The sequence below is a fragment of the Rhineura floridana genome, chromosome 17 (assembly GCF_030035675.1).
Source record: "Rhineura floridana isolate rRhiFlo1 chromosome 17, rRhiFlo1.hap2, whole genome shotgun sequence".
NCBI classification, from domain to species: domain Eukaryota; kingdom Metazoa; phylum Chordata; class Lepidosauria; order Squamata; family Rhineuridae; genus Rhineura; species Rhineura floridana.
In genome coordinates, this window is record NC_084496.1 from 171,508 (window position 1) to 196,269 (window position 24,762).

Genomic DNA, 24,762 nt, shown 5'->3' on the forward strand with positions numbered 1-24,762 from the left:
GGCTTAAGTTGCCCGGGAAGCTTCTCATTTTCTCAGTAGCCAATAATTCTACAGGGTAGCCCTTGACAGGTGCCTGCAAGCAGCAGGTGAGCCCCACTGCCCAGCCCCTCCCTGGGCCTTTTTCTGCATCAGGGCGATGCCTGGAGGAGAGTGCCCCTCTCTTCTCCAGCAGGCAGGCGGCGGCAGCAGTGGCTCAGGCTCTCTGGGGAGCAAGTGGCGAGCTCAGCCTGTGACCTCCAGCCCCCTTCCTCTCCTTCCACCTTCCCTTTTGGGAATGCTGCTACTTTCAGTGGAATAAATGCAATAAGGCCTGATTATATGGATACAAATATTTAATGCTAGAATGTTTTTCAATCAATGGGCAGTCCGTCCCTTTCCTGCACCACCGCCCCCTCAAGCAGCCCAAGTCCCTTTCTCCAGCCTCCCCCACCCCCAACTTTCATCTGATGCCTGTCAGGGCACGGCGGAGGGCCTGCTGCAAGGCCTCCTTGTCCCCCACCTGTAGGAGCAGCTCTAGGTGAGGCCCTTGCATGGGCGTGGGGGAGGAGGAAGCCATCAACGCAGCAGCAACTGCAGTAAGCTGCTGGGGGGGGAGGGATGGTGTTAGAAAGGAAGGCTGGGCAGAACCCCCCCCCCAAGCAGCAGCAGTCTGGTTGCTGGACTCGTAGCCTGTCAGCAGGAGAGCCGAAGCACACTCACAACCGGCAGCAAAGATGTGCACCCACAGCTTGTCCACGTGGCGTCTCAGGGGCACAAAAGGCCTCTGTCCCTGGCTGCGCCTCTCTTGAAGCCTCCACCAGCGGTGCTCTCTCGCATGCCAAGGTCTGCCTCCCAGGGTGCCCTTGGCCAGGCTGGATCTCCTGGGCCCCCCAGCCGGGGTGAAAAAGGATTCTGTCCACAGGGGCTGTTTGTGGGGGGCTGCTCCTGACAACTCTGCAAGGGCTTATATGGGGATTGCAAGTCGAGGCTGCTGCTGCTGCGTCTGCCCTGGGGTGATTTGGGGCTGCTCTGAAGAGCAGAGCTGAAGGATCGGTAGCCAGACAGGAGAGCGGCCACTGGGCAAGGAAGGGTGTCTGCTTTCCCAGGGGCATTCTGGGGGGGGGCTTCTGGGTTTCCCTCCCACTGCGGGGGTAAAAGCTGACTGAAGTTGGCCAAGGGCTCAGACACAAAGCTGTTGAAGCACTTGTAGCCAGAGGGCACTGCTGAGCTGCCCTCCTCCAGGGGGCCGATTCTGACAGTGGCAAAGGCATGGTCTGACTCGTGAGGAGGCAAGAGCAGCACAGAAGGTTGCACTGCAGAAGGGCAAAGGCCATGGCCAAGAAGCTGCTCAGGGTCAGGACTGGCTGCCCGGGAAGAAGTGGCCGCCTCTGTGCTGGAGCTGCGATAGCCAGATTCGGAAGAGGACTCCAAACTTCCTTGGGGCTTGCCCAGAGGCACGTCTTGCCATAAGCCAACAGCACTTGGCATGCGCTCCGGAGCTTGGCCCTCAGTAGGGGACTGCTCCTCTTGTGCAAGAGGCTCTAGGATGCTGGTGCCCCCCATGCTCAGTTCACCACTGAGAAGGACCCTGAAGAGCCTGGCCACGGCGTCTTCATGAGGGACCCAATCCGCTTCTGCTTCCGGAGCCTCAGGTTTGGCATCAGATTCATGCCTGTAGATCAGGACGGGATATTCGACCACAGTGACCTCCGGTGTGAGGAACACCTCCTGTTTACCTCCAGGGCTGTTCTTAGGAACTTTGCCCCTCGTTGGTTGGCTGCAGAAAGTGACATCAATTTTGCTCTGAGAGTCCCTGTTTGGGGAGGAAAACAAAGTCTCTGTGACTAATTTGCATGTTGTTGATAAGAGAGATGGAAAACAAAAGCTCAAGTCTCATCCAACTGCACTTCCACCTCTTACCTCCCTCTCCCCCATTATCTATTATAGATTGCCACTCCTTGGGTCAGAGGTCACTCTTTCTTTGGGGGGGGTGTTGCTTCCAATATACTGTAAAGAACCACGGGTAGCAGTGACTACCCTGAGAAATAACCCTGGGCATTTTGCAGTCTGGATGAGAGAGAGAGAGAGAGAGAGAGAGAGAGAGTGCTGCTTTTTGGCAGACGTACAGTTTGTGTGTGTCCTGGAGATGTTGCTTGCCTTCCACAGCTGAGCAGACCTTCCTCACAAAGGAAACCTGAAAAGAAGCACAACACAGTTTTAGGTCAGAGCTGTATTCAGGGCGTCGAGGGGCACCCCAAAGGGACTCCCACCCCCCAGAAGTCTCCTACCGGTTTCACAGTCATGTTTTCAGCCACTTTGCTCTTGGCTGGGCTTGGGATTTGGTCCCACCATTTTCTCTTCACCCTGTAAAGCAAGAGGGGTCCCTCTTCAGTCCTTCTCAGCTCCCAGAGAGGCAGGACAGCAGCTCTCTCTGCGGCTGAGCGACACTTGGGAGGACACATTGATCTGTGCTCTGGGCCAGCACCAGAGGCGTCACTAGGGTTGGTGTCACCTGGTGCGGTAACTCATGGTGTCACCCCCATGGACCTCCTCCCGTATCAGACCATACAGAATCCTTAGTAATGTTTTTTGTACTAATGTTACTCGTAAATCGTAATTCCCATATATCACTGAATGTAATGGCAATAGTAGTGACATAAACAACTAGCAAAATTAAAATTACACCTTTAAATTACAATATCATACGCACAGCTCAAATTCTTGCTCTTATTACTAATGGGAGTTAATTATCTTGCATATGCCCATAGTAAATTTTCAGATACTTTCAGACCCTCAGCAATTTTCAAGTGGTTTATGTAGAAGAAAGATTTGGGAACCCCTGGAATAAGACACCTGCTAATGTCACTATGCTGCTCCCACCCCTCATTTAGGTGCCTGGGATGCATGCGTGTGGACACACCTCCTTACAATTATGGAAAGTGATTCTTAATAATAAGTCTCCAGACACAAAGTTACATAGGTATTTATCAGTTGTCTAGTAGAAAATTCAGAGCTGCAGGGTCCCTTCATGATAGTTACAGCCACATACACCCTTTTTTGCTCCTGGATTAAGAATGAGATCTTTGTTAATGCATTCTCTCACAACAACAAACATCTCTAGGAGCCAATCAGCATGAAAGTGGAGAGCGTTAGCAACTGAGAAGAGTCTTCTCAGTGGCTGACTCACCTCCTTTCACTCTGATTGGCTCCAATCTGCAGAAAAGGCAAGGAAGCCTATTAGAAGACTCTTCTCAGTGACTAACACACTCCCTTTTCATGCTGACTGTAGGATGCTTGGAGACATAGGGACCCTGCTCCCAAAAAAGCAGAGGGACTAAGATCCCCTGGGCGACTACCCTCCTGGTGCTTATGGACATGACCGTAATATATTTTGTGACGTGCAAGTTCAATATTATTTATTAAGTGTGTTTAGGATTACACTGATGGCATTCCCAAATATGTACTTTCACACAGACTTTGGTTTTCCATAACACAATGTTTGTCCAAGCCTCCACACTTGGGGGGGCACTACTTGCACACCCCTTCCATAAGCACATCAAAATTGGATACACACCTGAACCAAGACCCAGACAAAAGGGCACTCAAAACAAAAAGGTAATTACAGTGGCTGAGTAGATCTTGTACAGTGGTTATAATGACTGGGCAGCCACTGTCCTTCATATTTTACAAAATACTTTTTCCTATACAAAGATTAAATTTCTGTGTATGAAAAAGTAATATATGAAGTGGTCTCAATAGTGAGAAAAGTAAACAAGTGAATGGTGATCCAAATGTTTTTCACTCTCACGTTATGAAGCTAGCTGCCAGATGATGTATCACCTTCGCTACACATGCAGCGTAGACTGAAAAAACAGCACCCAAGCCACCATTCAATACGTGCACATGTTCTTTCCAACATGAATCTACAGGTCTCAAAAAGTAATGTGTGACAAAGTCCTCAAACACCTTATAACATGCCTCAAACATGGTCTCTTGTTCTACCAGCATGCCTTCACACCATCACTTTGCCAAAACATAAGGATAGGTAAATTGCTTTTAGGGAGGTTCACAATTATGATTTCCTATTTATTTAATCTAAAAATATTTAAAATACATAAAAACAACGGGGAAGATATTGGAGAAATATAAAATAAATACAAATAAAAAGGGGGGGGAGGTGAAGAGACCTTAAATGTGCTACTCACCATCTCTCAGCCTATCCTCCCCTCAGGATGAAAACAATGGAGAAACCATGGAGAAGGGCACACTTAAAATGTAGAGGAAAAAATCATCTACAACCATAGTGTGAAATCAAATACTTATTGGGACACAGTATGAAGAAATATTTATATAAACATGACTCTCAAATATGTTTATGAATTACACAATCTGTAAATATATTTATAGTGCAATCCGATGTTTGTTTACTCAGAAGCAAGTCCCAATGTATTCAATGGGGCTTACTCAAACTGGGAAGTGTGCAGAGAACTACAGCCTCAAGTGATAACAAACTTGTTCTTTCAACTTGTTCGTTTAAGTTGAGACCTTATCCCAGTCTGAGTCTGTGTTGGAATTGCTTTTTAATATGTTTTTAAGCCTTTTCTTTTTTAAAAAAATATGTTTTTTTAAAGCTTTTAAAAAATATTTTCAAAGATGTTTTAATATATTTTAAAGTCTGTTTTTATGATGTTTTAAAGTGCTTTTAGTGCTTTTGTTTGCCGCCCTGGGCTCCTACTGGGAGGAAGGGCGGGATATAAATCAAATAATAAATAAATAAACTTCATTCACCCAACCCAAAATTCAGAATCATGCCTCTTTAGGCTGTTTTCCATCTGTTTATTCTTGCTTTATGATTATTGGATTTTAAATGGCATTATTTCTTGTTGTGAGCTGCCTTGTTTTCCAACCCTACCTCACAGGGTTGTTGGAAAGACTACACACACACACTGCAGATGTATAAATACATACAGCCCATATAATAGTTTATTGTCAAACCAGTTGGTCATTGCAGAAAAATCAGTATTCGTTTTTAAAAAATCAGTATTTGTTTCCTACAGAATAAAAACTGTAATACCCAAGTAAGCCCTGCCTACTTGCTTTAAAATAGGACTGGAGGAGGGAGGGACAGAAAGACAACACAAACACAATTCTTTTTTACATTCACTCCAAAGTCCATTGATTTTCAGCACATTCATAACCATGTCTACTCAAAAGTAAATCCTATTGAATTTAATGGGATTTACTCTGGAGATATGAGATTAGCAATGTTTTTACCCCCACAAATGCAAGTATTGGGAAGGTTTTGAAAACACTGCCCAGGATCTGACTCCTACACACAAGAGGGGAAAAAACTGAAATGTATATACTTACCCAATTTATGAGATTTTCAGATAAACGGGGGGGGGGGAACCACAATTTTCTGGCCTTGCAATGAGGTTTACTAGACACTGCCATAGGTCAAACAAACACTTCACTGATTGGCTGCAATCCTGAACGGGCGGGGTTAAAGCTACGAAGTGCTATACAGTAGTTTAAAAAAAGATTTAACAGGGGCGGCTGACATTTTTATGTATATCTCGAGAACCGGACCACCTAGAAACTTAATTTTTTTTTAATTAAAGCTGAGAATCACCCCCCTCTGATGGTGTCACCTGGTGTGGTCCACAGCCCATGCACCCCCCTAGTGACGCCACTGGGGTGCGGCTGACGTTTTTATGTATATCTCGAGAACCGGACGACCTAGAAACTTAATTTTTTTTTAAATTAAAGCTGAGAGTCACACCCCTCTGATGGTGTCACCTGGTGCGGTCCGCACCCCCCGCACCCCCCTAGTGACGCCACTGGCCAGCACAAAGAGCAGTCAAAGTGGGGCCAGGGCCACAGACCAGGGCCACCCGTTGCCGAGCTGTGGACAGGGCAGCCCTCCGGCAGTTCCCTTCTGAAACGAACCCAACAGCCCCTTATGGTCCAGGCAGTGACACACCTGAGGAGGTCCTGCCCTGCACTGGCTTCCAAGACCACCATTCCTAACAGAGCCTCCCCACCCTCAGACCTGTGACTGCAGCCCCCCCTTGGAGACCTCCTGGAACCAACCCACCCAGATGACCAGCAGCCACACACAGCTAAAACCCCTTTGCAAATTACTTGGGAAACACTATGCGGCTAGACAGCAGGGTGAAAAAACCTCCAGAAGGGACAAACCCCTCTTTTCTTCTTCTCCTTTCCTGCCCTGGTTGCAGGAACATGCCTGGGCAACTGAGGCACAAAGAACTCTGGCTTGCATCCTCCTAGGACAGAGGTTTCCAAACTCCCCCCCCCCGACTACTTAAAAATTGCTGAAGGTCTGGATGAACCGCTGAATTGTTTTTCTGCCTGCTGTAGCAACTGTAATGCCGGTGCTAGATCCTGTGTGATTTTGAAATGTATTTTTATTGCTTCTTTTATTTCCAAAGAATTCAGATTGTGGTACAATAAAACACAAATACAACAAAGGAAGCAACAAAAATACAACCAAAGATCCATGTGACTATTTGATGCAACTGCTGTGCCATGTCACATCTTCAACCATGAATGAAGCTCATGGACCACCGGTGGTCCATGGACCACAGTTTGGGAACCTCTGTCCTAGGATAAGCAACCTTTCCTTTATTGTTTTTCAGGGCAAAGGGCAGCCCTGGAGAACCTTGCAATGCATGGACCACCTACCGCACAAAGCAGAGGTAGCAGATGACGACCAGGACCATGATCAGCAGGCACAGCCCAAGGATGGAATTCCAGAGCACATTGTCATGGCTTGACCCAAAATCTAGAAAGGAAGCAGCTCCTGTTACATAAGCAGAAGGCAGACAATTTGCACTGACATCTCCTGAAATAAAGTAGGACACAATGTGGGCACTGCCGACAGACAGACACCCACCCACAGCGGGCGCAGGATCAGGCTCAATACCCTGAACCTTGAGTTCACAAGGGAACCCAAAATCCCACATCTGGAGAGAACTTTCGAATATTTCTGGGATTTCTCTTTATTCTGTTCTTTAGAGGTTTGTTTTTTTGGGGAAAAGGGAATTTATTCATCGCCTTGTATATTTTGTTATGGTTATTGTCATGCCAGCCTGTTCATCTAACTTGGGCCTACAGATAAAATGGCTATTCCCAAAGCTTTCTGGGGGATTTTTTCCTCTTAATCATCTTCCTGGTTAGCTTGACCATAAACGGTTAAACCTTTGGTATATTTTCCCATCTCAGTGACCTGGCGATTTTACAGCTCAGCTGTATCAGCTTGCAGCAATTTGGCACCTCCTTATCAGTAAGAGGGGCCTGTGATGTTCCTATATATTAGTGTATATATGCTAAGTGCTGGTTGTTTAGAGTATACATGGTAAGTAGTGAAAGAGGAGGGGGAGTGAATGGGCAATAGAATGCTTGATGATTGGCTGAATGTTTAAAATGGCTGACAGTATAAATGAAAGGATGACAGGTAAATCTGGGGGAATGTGAGGTGGTGAATTGTGGAATCTGGGGGGAGAAGAGAAAGAGTGGATTGCTTGGTGGGGTTTAGAGAGTTGTTTACCAGGAGGAAGGTGGAGTTCGGATTAGTATTGAGTAAAACCATATGCTTATGTGCCTTAAGAAGAAATCTTGTTAATCTTGTTAGCTTTGTTATCTTTAATAAATACTTAATTTGGTTTACCAAAGTCCTGATCCTTGGCTGGAGTTTCACAGACCAGAAGGGAGGGTAAGGTAATGACCAAGGCTGAAGGGGAACTGTAACAAATGGTGGCAGCGGTGAAGAGAATAACAATACCAGTATTCAGAGTCTCTGGGAATACTAGTATTGGGACGTTACTGGTGGTTGCCTAGCAGGGAGATCTGTTGAGATCTGTGCTAGAGCGGGGAGAGAAACCATAAGAGAGAGCGGTCCGGACTGGTGGGGTCCCTGGTGGTGCCTAGTGACAGGCAGTAGCCACGTGCAGGTAGGAACCTGACAGGGAGAGCCAGGGAAGGACGCCTCACAGGGCCTGGTTCCGTCAAGGCCGTAAAACTCCTTGGGCTTGTTATGGGAAACTAAGAAGAGGCGCCAGGTGCTGTGGGAACATCATTTCAGCATTCCTTTGATGAAAATGTTAATTGGGTAATTGTCTCCGGCTGGGAGGGGGAATTTTCCCCATAAGAGGAGGCTTCGAACTCTGGGCCGTTGTTCCACTCGTGGGCACCACCTTGCTTATGGCGATGCTCTGCTGTGGCTCCATTGTATATCCTGACTGGCAGTCCCTGAGGGGAAGAACGCTAACTACTGAGAGATCTTAAGCTCTTGTAAGTATAGCTAAGGCAGATAGCTTTGTTATTTTGATTTGTGCCAAGAACCTTCCTATATTGTTTTGTTATATGCCTTACCCCTTTGGGTGTATGGTTTTAAGGATTTGATTTGCTGCTCTAAATTATTTGTATGTACCTTTTTACTTTTTGTACCCTCTATTCCTTTTCTTATTTTCTTTTTAATAAACTTTAATTATTTTAAACCATCGTGTGTTTATTCCAGAGAGAGGGGTCAGTTCCTAAATTCAGGCCTTGCCATTTGATCATACTACCGTGTATTAGAGGAACGTCTTCGCCTAAGACCTCAGAAGGGGCCAGGAGGATACCCAGCCTCTGGTCCTGAGAGGCTCAGGTGTTCAGTGGGCTCTGGGGATCCCTTCGCCCCAGAGTAGCTAACCAATAGAAGGGTGGTGGCAGTACTACCGTGCAGGGTTGGTGTTGGCATACACAACCTTAGCAGACCAGGATTGCTAGGATCAATTGCCCAAGGTTGGGGATTGACTCCTGGGACAGTAAAAGTAGGAGGAGTGGAACTCCCTGCTTTCACTACAGTTATTTGCTGATTTTAAATTATATTTATATGTTAACGTGAATTAGTTCTCATTCACACTTTTTTTTTTTTTTTTTCAATAATTTTTATTCAGATTTTCATAAAACATACAAGACAAAATCATAAAACATTCAAAGACAAAAAACAAAATCAAAAATAGTTAAACAAAAAGAAAAAAAAAAAAAGAAAAAAAAAACAAAAATAAAAAATAAAGAGTAAAATATTGACTTCCCATTTGTCAAAGATCAAATCAGTTATAAGTCTATAATATATAGCAATCCTGTCTCTTAAGTCATATTATAAAATCACTTTCCTCCAGTAGTTATCTTACTTAATCATCAAATCTCATAAACATTACTTTATTCTTTCCACAAAAAGTCAAAGAGAGGTTTCAATTCTTTAAGAAATATATCTATCAATTTTTTTTTTCCAGATAAGCATATCGATTAATCCATCTCATTACTAATTATGATAATCTTATTGTCATAACCATAGTCAAAATAAACATTTCAATTAATCCATCACATCAGAATCTGTTAGGTTCAGTAATTTCAGTAGCCATTGTTCTATTATCTCTATTAGTTCCATTTTCCATCTTCCATCTTCAGTAGTCTTGTTAAGTCCAGTAATTTCAATATCCAATCTTCCATTATCAGTATTCCATAATAATCTTGCTGTCAAAGCCATAGTCATATAATAAGAGTCTGATGGGAATTACCTCTATCCCAAATATTTTCTTGCCATCCATTCTGAATAAGTTGCTGAAATACTGCTGTAAAATCATATCTCTGTTCTTTTTTTCAAAATACACTGGGTCATCTCTTAAAAGTTTTTCCATTGTCACATGGCTGCAGTTAATTCCATAGATTTTCTCTATATTGGGCTCCATCACATCATTCCAGTCCAGAAGATAATCCATGCCATTGATAACTTTATCTCTAGAATCTTCATTAATTTCTTCAGAGATAACATTGAGTTCCAAACAATAGATTTTATTTCTAAAGTCCATAGACTCCAAATCTTGTTCCTGTTCCACGTTTGTTCCAATCTCCGGGATCTCCTCTCTCACAGGGACCCCTATTCCAGTCTCCAGGGTCTCCTCTCTCACAGGGACCCCTGTTCCAATCTCCGGGGTCTCCTCTCTCACAGGGACCCCTTCCAGGGTCACCTCTCTCACAGGGACCCTTATATCTTTAATCTCCTGCTTCATTTTACTCAATTCAATTTTCGTTATCTCAATCTCATCCATTATTCTCTGAAACATAGTTATTTCCAGATTCTCAGCCACTTTCTTAATTGCCATTTTAAAAGAAAAATATAGGAAAACCACTTCTTATTTCAGCAACAATTGGGTTAATACTCCAAACTTGGTGACATCACAGTATAAACAGAGCAGACAGCCTTATCTCTCCAATAGTTAAGTAAACAAAATGCAGTTCCCAGGATCGAAGCAATTAATGGCAATCGTCAAGAAACAGATTCGTCAAAATAAAATAGACCAAAAAGAGAGTAGTCTCAAAACAGTATAATATTTTTCAAAATAAAAATCTGGAATAGAAATCCCTCTTCTGTGTGTATCTTTAGAATGCAAATCCAGGACAGCTTTTTGCAACAAAAACAGAGATAAGCTATTAATTAGTGCGTAGCAGAGAGAAGTTATGGCTCCCCAGTGAGATGTCAAAAACCGATCAATCTGGCAAATCTCTTTTAAACAGCAACAATTTAAGTCAAGTAAAAAGAAAAATATAGAAAGAAGGGTGCTTGCCTGTTAGTGCGTTCTCTCTTAGAAGATAAGATGAACGTTCGCTTTAACAGATAGAGCTTGCTGTTGAAAATCCGTCCCACCTTCGTCGGCTGGACCTCGTCCCATAAATTAATGAGATCTGGTCGTCCCAACAAAAATAGGCTTTGAGGTTAATCTCTTCGTTTCTCCCTACCCGGGAGAAGTTTAATCAGTCAAAAAAAAAAGAAAAAACTGACTGATATATCTGAATAAGCTTCTTTTGAGGCAGGAGCCCGTCTCAAAAGCAGGCACAGGCTAAGTCACCCTTCCCGGAAGTCAGTTCTCATTCACACTTTTGTACAGTGCCCTGTAACATTTTTATAACCTCCATGAAGAGCAATTAAGAAATATTTTAAACAAACAAGGCATCTTCTTGAGATCTTGGGCCGTGGCTGCCAGTCAGGTTGATCAGCTCTCAGTTGGGATCAGGAATTCCGAGCCCTTGATTTGGCAAATGTGATCCTCAACTGGGATATGGGGACGGGGGGTGCCCCACCAGGCACAGTTAACCTCTCATGGGCTTGATTTCTCCTGCACACGCCAAGCCCCCTCCTCCCCTCCACGCTGGTGTCCCTTCAGTCAGGCTTACCTTGGACCAGCACCAGCACCAGCAGTACAGTACAGAGCAAGAGAAGCAAGAAGATAGGTCTCTGTCCCAAGGAGCTTACAGTCTAAGCTTTGACTGAGGAAAAGACAACACACAAGGATAGGAAAAGAATGATTAAGTGGCAAGGGGGGGGAGGAGGAAGAGGAGAAGGTGCAGCACAAATGCAGCTACAGAAAATTCAGCTTAGCAGACTTTACAACAAAATTATCTGCAAAGAAAAGCCAGTAGATCCTGAGCCGGAGGGGTGATGCTGCACAGGAGGAGGAAGTGGCAGTGGCAGCAGGGCCAGAGGTGCAGTGGCTCCACAGTGCACATGCCAGCTTCACCATTGTTTCAGGGCCCCCAAGGGGCTGCAGTGCAGGTGCTTCTAGTGGGCCTGCCCAGAGCAAGCAGTTGCTGTCACTGCAGAATCTAGAAGATGCTGTGTGATCATTTATTTCTAATTAAGCAAACAGTGACCGCCACCTGCAACTCATCTTGTGGCCTGCCATCAACTAGCTAGCATTTTTTTCATGCAAAATGTAGTACCACACTCTTAAAGCTCTTCATGATTACCTTGGAGGACTGAAGGATCCCAAGGCTCCAGCCCTAACCCCGACCTGGGTCCCAGCAATCCTTTTTCAGGATCAAGAACCTTTCCCTGCTTTCAAACAAGGTTTTTGCAAGACACATTTCACACTGATTGGCAGCTGCAGGGTGGCAGGGTGGGAAGAGACCTTTTCTTTCTGGTAGGCAGTTGCTTCTAACCTTACAGAGCAACAGCCCCCTTGAGGTTCCTCCCCAAAATCTCCTGTCCTGCCTCCCACATTCCACACGAGCCCTTCTCAGGAACTGCCAGCCTTCCTTCACTCCCTTTTCATGGCAAATCCAGACATCACTGCCACATTCCAGTATTCTGTAGGTTGCCCTCAGACCACTGTCGGTGCAACCTGTTTGGCATATCTAAGACATTATATTTGCCCCTTAATTGGCCAGCTTCTCTTGAGGCTTTAGTTGCTGGTTTCCCTTCATTATATTTTAATTTCTCTAGTGAGATAGTGGATCCCTGCCCCAAAATAAAAGAAGCCAATAATTAAAGCCCAACTGTCTCTTGCAAGGAATAGAAACGTAACTAATTAAGGGGCAACTCACCACTAAACTCCCAGGAGGACTGAACAGGAAGCAACAACAGTGGGAGAATCACAAGGAGGAATCACCAAGGGTTAGCCTTGGAACTTTGGCCAAACAGGAATTTCTTCCAAGAGTGTATCTTAAACTTTAGAAAAAGATCTTGGCTGTAGAAAAGAGTATTGCTGCATAACACTGTGCTGTATTAAGCGAGGCACCACCATTTTCAGCTGAATGTAAAACCTCAGGATTGTGGAAGGGCAGGAGGGGAGCTGCATTTTGCAAAAAAGTGATGGGTGGATGCACACATTCAGAATGTTTATAAAATACAGAAAAAGCAGTCTGCAATCCTGAGCCCAGAAGACACAGCTATTCTCTCTCTCTCTCTCTCTCTCTCTCTCTCTCTCTCTCTCTCTCTCTCTCTCTCTCTCTCTCTCTCTCTCTCTCTCACACACACACACACACACACACACACACACACACACACACACACACACACACACACACACACACACACACACACACACACACACACACACACACACACACACACACACACACACACACACACACACACACACACACACACACACACACACACACACACACACACACACACACACACACACACACACACCCCCCCCCCCCCCCCAACCAATTGCTGATCAACTGATTGCTCGGGCAGCCCCACCTAAAACACTTACTGTTCAGCCATTCCTGCGGGGCACTCCACTCACTCCAGGTATTACCATACAGCTTAAATCTATGCCGCACTCTTGCAACGTAGGTGGCCGCTGGCGTGAGGTGGTCAGCAAAGATTTTATAGCTAGATTGTACCTCTTGGAAACTACATTCCTGTGAAAAAACAAAAGCAAAAACCAACAGATTTAAATTATGTGGCCATTTCCACACCACAAGAAAGTGTTGGGGGTCCCTCTTGTGACTTAAATGACTTTTTTCCAACTTTCTAGGGAAGAGGATCATTTTGGGATATGGTAGAAAAGTGGGGGGCAGGGGGCCCCCTGGGTTGGACTCCTGTGCTGTGGGGTTTGTTTTAAACCGTTTTTAATGTTGTATTTTAAATTGTTGCAACCTGCCCTGGGACTTTACAGTGAAGGGCGGGTGATAAATCAAAATTTTTATTATTATTATTAATTTCAGAGAACTGTTTACCGACCAGCTGCAGTGAGGTCTTGAAATGCTATTCAGTGGCTTGGAAGCCCATTGCCTCAGAAAGAGGATCCAGAATGGCCACCAGTCTTTGTAGAAGTCAAAAGACTGACAGTGCAATTAAAATCCAGGAAAGGGCTCTAGAGGAAACTTTCCCCTTTGTTGACTGGTGACCCCTGAGCAGGTTTCACACACTGGTACGTCTGGCTATTTTCCCACCTGAGTGGCTGGGAGCCACAGATATTTATTTATTTATGTGTTATGTATTTAACAAAATTTATGTAGCCCTTGATTACAAATAGAACCTCCAAGCGCTTTACAAAAAATAAAACTAACATGAAAATTGCCAATAAAAGCCAAAGTTTAAAACAGGTATTAAAAAATTAAAAATAAAATCAGCAGTTAAGCCAAAAACAGATTAAAATGCATATTAACTTCCATATGTCTGGATACGCTTGCCTAAACAAAAATGTTTCTAGCAGGCACTGGAAAGATAATTGCAAAGGCGCCTGCCTGATGTCCGCAAGCAGGCAGTTCCAGAGCGTAGGTACTGCCATGCTAGAATGAATATTATGTGGCATCTGTAAGAGTTCCAGTTCTGCAGGTTGAAGCAGTCGAGTGGGCATATATGGAGTGAGGTGGTCCTTCAAGTAAACTGGTCCCAGGAAGTTATACCTAATATAAGAAAGGCCCTAAGGCAGATCCAGCCAATAGGCCTGTTTGATATATTTGGCAGATTAGATGCCCATCACCCATGTGGCACAGTAGAGCAGCGAGTTGATTGTCATGGTTTCTGAGTCCCAGAGCAGGCTAGTTTCAGATCAGAGCGTCCAACTTTAAATGATTGTGCAGCCTAGGGGAAGGGGGAAGAAACCTTACACCTGGGGGCCTTGGGACTGTGCCCAGGCCACGCCTCTCACGCCATCCCAGCTCCACACTCTCCAAACCGCTTTGGCCGAGTTGAAATGTGCCTCTAAAGAAACGCCTCTTGCCTGCCTGGGTGGAGAGAGGCGTGTAGAAACCCGAGACTTTTTGCAGTGGCAGAAATGCAGCCTCTCCTACATGAAGGTCAGAGTTCCCTCTGTTGCTCTGTTCACTTTTTGTTCCTGGCCCTGTCCACCATTAGTATGTGGCCCCTAGAAGTTTGCTCATGAGACTATGTGGCCCTCAGGTTGAAAAAGGTTCCCCACCCCCAAGGCAGGCAATAAATACTCAGTGGGGCTCTCTACCCTGGTTTATGTGGCTTTTCTCAATTTAAGGGCAGCACTGGGCCCATGGCAGCCTTGTGGTTGGCCGTGGACCAGGGTGGCCCTCCTCCTTGGGTATCGTATCTCATCTCTTGAACCACATGAGGAGCTGACATGACCTTGACGATTCAGGGAGGAGGTGACGCCCCCCTGGCAAGGACGATCCCAATTACAAAAAGGGAAAGTGGCAAAGATGAATCTCACCCCCCCCATTCTTCAATCTGTATCTTTTCTCAGAGAAGACAATTTCTTTCCAGTAAAGCAGGGATGACTAACCTTTCTTGACTTGAGGGCCGCATTAGTGCACTGCAACCTTCCCAGGGGCTGGATGCTAGCGGCCAGGTTCTCTCTCACACACACTTGCACACACACACAGAGTGCACATCCACAAAGCAACCCCCTGCTCCTCAGAAAAGGGGGTGGGTGGGATTTTCCTCCCCAGTGTCACAAGGGGGAGGAATCTCAAGCCTTCCTCTGCTCTCAGATGAGGACTGTCAGGCAGGAGCAGGCTGTGAGGCAGAGCAAGGCGACCTGGTGCCTTCAGGGGTCGCAGGATCCCAACCTCCTCCTCAGGACACAAGAGGTCCCTGCGCAGAATCAGAGGCAGAGGCTAAGCATTGGATGGAAGAAAGATGCTGTTCCCGGCAACCTTGAAATTATTTGCAGTAAGTGTATGTGATTGTTTGATACGTTTGCCACCCTGGGGTGCTTTGAGAGAAGGGCAGGATATAAATTTAATAAACGATAATTAAAAATAATTTTAAAACTGCAGGACTATTCTAGGCAAGCATGCAGTGAAAAAATAAGCAGAGGGGAGCATGCCTACCTGATCCCTTTGGTCTTTCGGCCAATAGGCAACCTCATACTCCGCCCGGTTCTCATTGTACAGGGGATTCCGCGGTCTGTAGTCCCTGCTCCAGGTGAGAAGGAACATGCGGTTCTCCTTCCTCTGAACAGTCAGGTTCACAAGGGCCCTGGGCTTCACTGCGTTTGGGAAGAAGCCACAGGAGAGCATGGACAAAGGGGGAGACGCAGGGCAAAAGGGAAATGGGGGAGAGGCCCCCCCGCCCTGTGGGGGGCCAATGTGAGCCTGCTTCGGAAGGGAGGAAAGGTCAAAGCAGAGGACCCCTGGCCCTGGGGAACCCCACCTCCACCAAATTCCTCCTCACTGTTGTTATTCATGTATCTATTTATTTAATTTCATATATTTTTAACATACCGCTTAATATCAGAACAGTCTCTTAGCAGTTTACTAAAAGAGAACACTTTGAAGACATCTTAATAGATATCGGGGGAAATGACCCAGTAGCCTGGCTGCACCTCCACCCCCGTACCTGTAAGGTGGATGGAAATCAGACACAGAGATGGTCTTGGTCCTCCCCTCCAACCACATTCCACCGCCCCCTGCCCTCCGCCATTGCTCACCCCACAGACTCATACCCTTTTATGCTACGTATTTTTGTATGTTGCTTGTTATATTACCACGTTGTAAACCGCCCTGTGGCCTTTGGGTGACATTTCTTAAATGAAGTCAATTAATAAAAATAGCCACCCCCAAGCCACCCCTTTCCTCTTCACCACCCCCTTGTCCTGTGCACACCCCGACTCACCACATGCAGCACTCCCTCCCCGGCACATTCACCACACACCCAGTCCTCTCTTGCATCTGCTTCCAAGCAATCTCCCTACTGAAATAGTTCACGCTCCATAAATGCAAATAAGGGAGTACCCTTGGCTCATCCAACATCCCTTATCTCACTCATCTTAGGAACAAGGAGCCTGGTGGCACCTTTAAAAAGACAAACAGATTTCGTCAGAAGCTTTTGTGGGCTCATGCTTGTCTCATCAGGTGCAGGAAGTGTTATCCTCAGTTTTGGCAATTGATGAGTATACAGGGAAAAAGACAAGTGGACGTGACAAGCAAGAAATGCAGCCTGTGACAACTCCCCATAACATTTAAATGCACACAAAGATAAGAGCCTCAGTGTGACTTCAGTTTCTCTTGGCATTGTCACAGGCTGCACCCCCCTTTCATTCCAGGGACGTGGAGCCCTTTACCCTCCAGCCAGTGCCCAGCAGCCATCCACTCACTGCTGCTGTCTGCCTTTTCTCTCTCTGGCCTCTGCCAATCCGAAGGATCATGTTCCAGGCACCTGGGGAAGAGGCCCTAGCTCACAAAAGCTCATGGCACAATAAGTCCATCAGTGTTAAATTGTTGTCTTTGCACAGCAGACTAATGTGGCACCCCCCCCCCCGGATGCAGGGCAATGGAGGAGTGGGGACAAGGAAGGTTTCTTAGCACCGACTGATGTTAATCATCACCTTCCCCACCCACCAGGTTATCCCTCTTGGGAAAACAATGGGTGGTAGCCAATGCTAGAGCCACACAGCGTAGACCCTTGAAATGATTGGGCATGGCTGGCAGACCAAAGGATTCCTCACCAAGATCTGCAGGATCCACTGTTCTGTTCCAGATCTCTGTCCTGTTGGCTTCCAGGGAGAAATCATACGTGACGCGTTCGAACATCTTCTGTGGAATGATGCAAGTGCAAGTACACTTGGGGATTGTGTCTGGGCCTCTCTCGTTCTCAGGAGTACACCCCGTGGCAAAGTCTGGGTCCCTGGAATGATGGCAAGACTTAAAAGACATCTATGTGCTGTGTATGTGGCACTCAGGTGATTTCTACGCAGCCTTGGGTTGGGCAGAGGTTGCACTGGGGGGAGGGGAGCTTCCAATTGGCCCAGACTGTGGATCACAGAATCATAGAGTTGGAAGGGGCCTATAATGCCATCAACCCCCTGCCCAGTGCAGGAATCCAATTTAAAGCATTCCCGACAGATGGCTGTCCAGCTGCCTCTTGAAGGCCTGCAGTTTTGTAGAGCCCACCACCTCCCTAGGTCACTGGTTCCATTGTCATATCGCTCTAACGGTTAGAAAGTTTTTCCTGATGTTCAGTTGAAATCTGGCTTCCTGCAACTTGAGCCCATTATTCCATGTCCTGCACTCTGGGATGATCCTGGTAAAGTGGGGAGCTTTTGAGGTGTGCAGAAGTCTTCTTCAAGATAGAAAAAATCTGTGCACCTTCAAGCTCCCTGACCACCACAAGTGGTCCAACAAAAAGGTATAATCAGAAACATTTTGGATTCTGCCTTTCTAGTTGTCGGCGTGGAAAACTCATAGTAAGTGCAAATCAGCTCCCACGGACATTTTGCAAAACCCTCCTCTAACCCTGCTGGAAAAGAATGGCTTTAGAATGGCTTAGAAAGGCCACTCCTCCCAAGGGAAGGGTCTCTGTCTTGGAGAGTGCATGGAGGCATTCTGTAGCCCTTATGGCAGTGGCCAACAGGGCTGCCAGTCCAGGTCCTTGACCTGATGTCCCTAGTTGGGAAGGCTTCCTGGTTTACACCTGATCCCCACGTTGACAGCCCCTTCACCCTGAACACGCCTGGTGCTAGTGCCCGGCATGGGGGGGTGGTGGCGGAAAATGATGCTGCAGAAGGATCATCACAATTGATGGTGCTGCTTTGATTTTTTTCTCCCCGTTCCCCTAGTAAACTTTGAGGACGGCACTATCGGAAAGCACCTTGCTGAGGGCCCTGTCGAATTCGGTGCCAGTCCTGACACCAATGGAAGAAAGAGCAGACTGGCTGCAGTGAACCCGTTTCACCATGAACCACACTTGGTCATGCCTGGCTGAGCACTTACAATGGATGAAACCTCTTAACATGCAGCAGCAGCCGGAATGAGTCGGTGCAGTTGGTGGAGGCGTCCACTTCCCAGTGGCAAACCACCTCAGTGTCATAGTCTGTGTGGCATTTTGGCTGGACGCCCTTTGAAGACACACCTAGGAAGAAACAGAAGAGATTGTTGAGAGGGCAGGCTGACACCAGCTGTTATACACCACCTCAAGACTTTCAGGAGAAGGTGGTATAGAAACTTTTAAAGAAAATAAATGAAATTTATTTATTCAGATGAATACACTGGGACATGCCCAGTCAGGAAGGCTCTCTCCATAGCCCCACTCTGGTGCTCCACCCCATTTAGAAAGGGCTAAAATCTCTGCCGCAAGGAATCCTCTCTACTCTTGTCCTTTTTGTTTGCCAGTGTTGCCTTTCACACTCTTCTTTTTAAAAATTCTTTTTGGGCTGGGGTGGCAGATGTGTTGCATGCTAGTCCGGCAAGCTAACCCTGACCCTGCCTTGAAAAGAAGCCCTGCAGGGACTCTTCCACCCTGCTTCCTAGTGTGAACCTCACATCTGTACATCTTCCTCCAGGTACGTTGTGTTGCATGCCAAGGGCCCACCTTACAGTTTCTGTCTGCTCTACTTTACTGCTGCTGATCTGGTCGTTATTTCTACAGGGGCTGTTTTATTCTTCTGCCATCCAAGCCATGGCTGTGCTTCTGTCAGAAGTCTTCTGACATGCACTCCTATCCATGCCTATTTAGAAACAAGTCCCATGGAGTTTTGTAGAACTTTCTTCTAGTCGATAAGATACCACAAGATTCTTTGTTGTTGCTTGTTAACCTTTATTTTGGCACAACTTTCAAAAGTCCTGAAAATCTTACACCATAATAAAAATGTGTTGGTCTTGAGATGCCACCAGACCCTTTCTTGTTTGTGCTGCAACAGACTAATTGGCTGCCCCACTTGGAACTCCCAGGTAAATGAACAAAGAGGTTTGCGGCCTGAAGGACACTGAAGGCTCATCTACACGGTGGTTTCGTATGTGTTTGGTGCTACTCGCATCTCCTTTTAATTTGAATAGTTCACAAGATGTTACTGGCAAACAAAAGCTATCACAAAGTTTCCCACCTGTAAATCTGTACTAATCCAATCCGCTGATAATACAAAAAGTTTAGAACAATGCGGCTCCACTTCGCTCCACACGTCTTTGAAGATGGTTTGCTTTGATGGTTTTTAGTGGCCAGGTGAATTGTCACTTTCAGCTACTCCCCTTTCTCCACCCCCTAACTATCCCATGAATTCCATTTTGTTTCCAGTGGTTTATCCAGCAGCTTCCAACTGCTCTGTCCTGCCCCCTCACAGTTTGCTGCAGCCCTCCCTTCTTTCCTCCCTTCCTCCCCGAGTAAACTTCCTTCACTCCTTGTAACTAGCAATGGGAATTGCCATTGGATTTTATCATTCTTTCTCATATGCTCTGTCTTTGTGGAGAGAATTTGTGGAGAGAACATCTTTTCGTGCCTGGTTTCTGATTTTTTTTCTAAAAAATCTAAAGTGGATTTTTTAAAAAAAGTCACCTCAAAAATATAGATACTGATATTTTCTCAAAACATTGATATTGATGTTTTATTTAAAATATTAATTGGTTTTTCCAGTGGGGAAAAATTAACTCAGAAAAATTAAGGTGCAGCAGAAAAAGGGTGGCAGATGACCGCAATTCTTTTCAAGTGCCAAACTTCAGGAAGCAGTGGGGGCAGAAGGGAGTGCAAAATACCGTGCAGGTCAAAAATATTTGCACATGCCAAGTAACTGAGCAACCGGAGGGAGTACAAATTGTATAATTAGAGGGTGGGGCCACAAGGAAACAGCAACACTAATCCTTCCCAGAGGAATGCCTACTTGTGTGAATGGAAAATAACGGATTTGAAGCTACCATTGAGCAAGAAGTGTGGACCTTGCAAATCTATTACGATGGTAAAAGCTCCCATGTGGACAAGCCCTTATTAAAAGCCCTGCCAACTGGTTTATTTCCTTTCCTCTTAATTGTAATTGGTTTCCCTTCTCCCTTGAGCAGCTAAAAGTGACCTGCCTCTGCCCGGAATGTCTCTGCTGTCCCCTTTGCTCAAGACTGGACCGTTACATCTCTAGCTCAGTCTCCCTTGCACAACGGTTCAGATGCTTCTCTTGATGCCAGACACAAAAGGCAGTTCATCTAACTGAAAAACAGAACTGAGTAACTGAACTTCCCTTTTCATCTTCAGCAGAAAAGATGCAAAGAAATGTAAAAGGCACAGGAATAAACAGGTCACCTGTGATGAACCCAAGGAGGAAACAGGGGATATGGAGCGTTCACCATTCCTGGGGAGACTGAGGAGTCTCCATCAATTTCCGTTGAGGTCCCTCATCCTTCTTTAATTTTTTATCCCACTGTATCCTGAAATCTCAAGGCAGATTAAGCCAACCCCCTTAACATACAATTGGACAAAACTATGACAATATGCAACTTCTTTTTTTATGTTTTTAATTTGGTTCTATTGCATTTTGATGTTGTAAGCTGTCCTGGGAATGTTATTGAGGAGTGGGGTATAAACCCCAAGCTGAATCAACAAACACTAATGCTCTGGCTCCCTATTGCACTTTCTCCAAAAGGGCATCCACTCAGTCCTGGAAACAACCTGCACATATAATATGCGTTCCCCTCCCTGTCTTTTCCCCAAAGGAAAATCCTGGCCAGTAGCCCATCTAGCTCAGCATCCTGTTCTCACAGCGGCCAGCCAGATGCCTCTTCTGGGAAGCCAGCAAGCAGGACACCAGTACAACAGCACACCCCCCCCAGTTCCCAGAAACTGGCATTACTCAGAGGCTGAGGCCCTCTGGCAGGGCAGGCGGAACACAGCCATTGCGGCTAGTAGCCATCGACAGCCTTATCCGCGATGGATCTGTCCAATTCTCCTTTAAAGCCATCGAAATTAATGGGGGGGGGGGTCACAGAAGTCTCTTGCAAGGGGCAGAGCTGCTTTCCGAGCCTTCTTATTTCCCAGGGAAGAGGCCCGGATCCGGGCAGCTGTCACCAGCAGAGACTTACCGTGGCAGCCGAAGCAAGAGAAGAGGAGGAGGAGGAGGAGGGGAGGGCTCCGCCGAAAGCCCCCCACGCCAGCCCCATCGCTGGCCATCTGGAGGCCGGGCGGGGAGGAGGTCAGCCGGGGCCTGCCGAGAAAAGGCAAACGTCGAATGGCCCAACTGCTCCGGAGGCCCTGGGCACGGCACGGCACGTCTCCCCGCACCCCCCTATCCCCAGCGGGCGGCTCTCTCCTCTCGGGTGCCTGCGCTCGGCTGGCGGGCCGCCGCGTGGCCTCCCAGCCTCTTCCACGCCCGGGACTCCGGCCAGCCAAGGCGGGCTTCTTGGCTCCGGGAACCAGGAAGGAGAGGCAGCCACCCAGGAGCCGCCCGCCGGCAGCAGAGGCCCAGGCGCCGCCCGCCACGCCGGGAACTGCCGGTCGCGGGGAAGGGACGGAGCGGCTCGCCAGCCACGGAGGGAAAGGGACGGCAACCCCGCAGGCGCTCTGGCCGGCGCTAGTGCCCCATCCCGGAGGAAGGACGAGGCTGGCCTGTCCCGGAGGAGCCCGTCAGGAAGAGGGTAGGGAGGCCTCTCTTGTGCCAGGGGCTGGCCAGACGCCCGCGGGCGACGCACTCCGGACTTGCCTGCTCCGGCCCGCGGCCCACTTGCCCAGGGCTCCGTCCGGCCCGCGCTACGTTCGCCTTTGCCCAGGCAGCCAGCGCCGCCGCCGCCTTTGCCCTCCTAGGAGTTGGGCTCGTCTCGTCCTCATCTCGTCCCTCCCCGGAGCGCATTTGCGTGACAGGCCCGGCCCCCCAGCTCACCAGGCCTTCCCAGCGCTGAGGGGGAGAGAGCGCCACCCCTGGCGGGGCTCGGCCTGCGCGGGTCCTCTCCCGATGGATCACAGGTACCCTTCGAGCCAAACAACGGGCTCTGGCTAAGGCATCTGGGGAGGTGCAGAGCGTTCTTCCCGCAGCCCGAAGAGGAAATGCGGCCAGTCCTGAGGAAATCCCGGAGTCCGGTCATCCCACACTCTGGAGTTACCACGCAACAGTCCTAACCCAGCCCCAGAAAGCGCGAGGAAGAGGCGGCGGCTGCGGCTGCGGCTGGGTTGTGTCATCTCCCACCCCTCACCACCATAAATGCTTTGCTGGCCTAAACTAAACCCGTTTCCAAAGCCCTCGATGTTGGCGGCCCACATGCTGGCTGTGTGCATTGGCGGGTACACAGCCCCTGAAAATGGGGGCTCTGGTAGGCTGTGGTGCCGTGCAAACCCTGGACACTTGAGGTCTGTTCTGAACCATGAAGGCATCACCACTCTGTGCCAAATGACCAGGCGTCCCCCCTCCCCGCTTAAACACAAGAGGAGAGCGCCGTCCCGCCAGTCCCGACCCCTTCGCAGCGATCCCAGCCACCAGCGGCGCGAGGCCGTCAGATGCTGGCGGTGGACTGCCCTCCCCGCCCGCCTGATCTTCCTCCTGCTCTGAGGGGCTTTTGCTGCCGCCACCGACTGGAGCCAAAAAGAGCCGTGGAGGGCCCGGAAACAACAACCCTGCACGGCTGCTGAGCGACTCTCCTTGTTTCTCTGCCTGGCCCCCTCCGACCGCCTCGTGCCCCCGCCGCCCAATTTGGGGTGGGCAAATGCTGCCTGGAGGCCAGTCCTGCAGGGAGAGTCAGACCAAGACATTTGCTGCCTGAGGCAGCAGTTGGTAGCGCACTCCCCCCGCCAGCTCACGATGCAGAGTGCCTCTGCACATGCACAGAGTTGGGTTTAAACTAAGGAACATTTTGCTTTAGATCAGTTAGAGCCAGTGCGACCGACCCCTCTAAGCCCCCGGCTTACCTTCCCACAAGCCAAAGCTGTGATCTCCTAAAACCCAAAGAACCGAGGCGGAGCCAGAGGTAAATATTTGCCCAAAGCCCACCGGACTTCTTACAGATTCCCGCCAGTTTCCTCCCCCGGCAAATGTCGCCCCAATCTTCGGAGGTGGCAGTAAGTTCTGGCTGGCAAGAGGCAGCTCAGTCTGCCTGTGACGTCACCCGCGAAGATCCGCGCCCGGGCGGCGAAGGAGCCCATCCGCCCAGCGCCCGATTCCCAGGAGCCCGTGAGTGCTGCTCGCCTCCCTTCTGAGCCGGTGGCCAGTGCGGTTAGACGGCGGATGCCATCGATGTTGATTTCGGCAAAGCACTCGACAAGCCCATCCCTTAAAGGTCAGCCACTGCTCCAAGGAACGGCCCGCCGATCAGGCCGGGGCCCTTGCATCTAGCTCCCAGGCGAGAAAAGGTCCTGAGCACGCGCGCTCTCCCCTCTGCGTTCCCGGCAGCTGGCATGCGGGAGTGCAGGGCTGCCACGGTCCAGCCCCCTCCGTCAGAGTGGCTTCAGTTGCGGATTACGGCTATTGTTTTCTGCTTTTGCGAATCATGAGATGGTTTGAGAAAGGCTTCCGCTCTCTCCGCCACTTTCCACTCCAAATCACCCTTTCAATGTTGTTTTGCAGCAGGGATGGGGCAGCCTGGGGATGGGGGGGCTCCAGGTGTTGGACTCAAGACTTCCAAAAGCCAGTACGGCCAGTGCTCAGGGGTGATGGCAAATGATGCCCAGCAATATCTGGAGGGCCACAAGTGTCCCTTCTCTGGCCTCCAGAGGTGAAACTGATCGTGGCCTGTGTTCTCCGATACACTATTGCATCTGACAAGTGCTTGAAGCTCCCAAAGGCCAACTAAACGCCCGTTTCTGGAGATATCCGACTTGTCGAAGGTAACACATGCCTTAGTTACATCCCGGCAAGACTACTGCAACGTGCTCTATGTAGGGCTGCCCCTGAAAACAGCTCGGAAGCTTAAATTGGTTCAAAGAGCGGCTGCTAGAATGTTAACAGGAGCTGGCCTACGGGCCCACACAACCCCTTTATTACAACAATTACACTGGTTGCCGATCTGCTTCCGGGCTCAATTTAAGATACTAATTTTAACCTTCAAAGCCTTACACGGCTTGGGCCCTCTCTATTTATCTGATCGTATTTCCTTCTACGAACCTTCTCGGCCTTTGAGGTCCTCTAGTGATCCTCTTCTTGTAATTCCTTCAACCTTTAAAGTTCAGCTGATGGGAACCAGAACAAGGGCTTTTTCTGTGATTGCTCCCATACTCTGGAATTCTTTACCAGTTGAGGTGCGGCTGTCTTCCTCTCTTTTAGTTTTTCGACGCCAAGTTAAGACTTTTTTTTTCGTCAAGTGTTTAATTTAAGTGATATATAAAATGTTTTT

General features: G+C 47.9%; 1 protein-coding gene across 1 annotated transcript; it reads right to left on the reverse strand.

Annotated features, from left to right (window-relative positions):
- Nucleotides 1-314: 314 nt before the first annotated feature.
- On the reverse strand, nucleotides 315-22,453 carry IL4R (interleukin 4 receptor). Its single transcript, XM_061599511.1, has 10 exons — nucleotides 22,146-22,453; nucleotides 21,529-21,650; nucleotides 18,466-18,604; nucleotides 17,202-17,380; nucleotides 15,586-15,743; nucleotides 13,047-13,197; nucleotides 6,685-6,784; nucleotides 2,268-2,343; nucleotides 2,106-2,173; nucleotides 315-1,792 (listed from the first exon to the last, which is right to left on the reverse strand). The coding sequence occupies exons 2-10, from the start codon at nucleotides 21,614-21,616 to the stop codon at nucleotides 745-747; spliced, it is 2,007 nt and encodes a 668-aa protein (XP_061455495.1). The 5' UTR covers nucleotides 21,617-21,650; nucleotides 22,146-22,453; the 3' UTR covers nucleotides 315-744.
- Nucleotides 22,454-24,762: the final 2,309 nt, after the last annotated feature.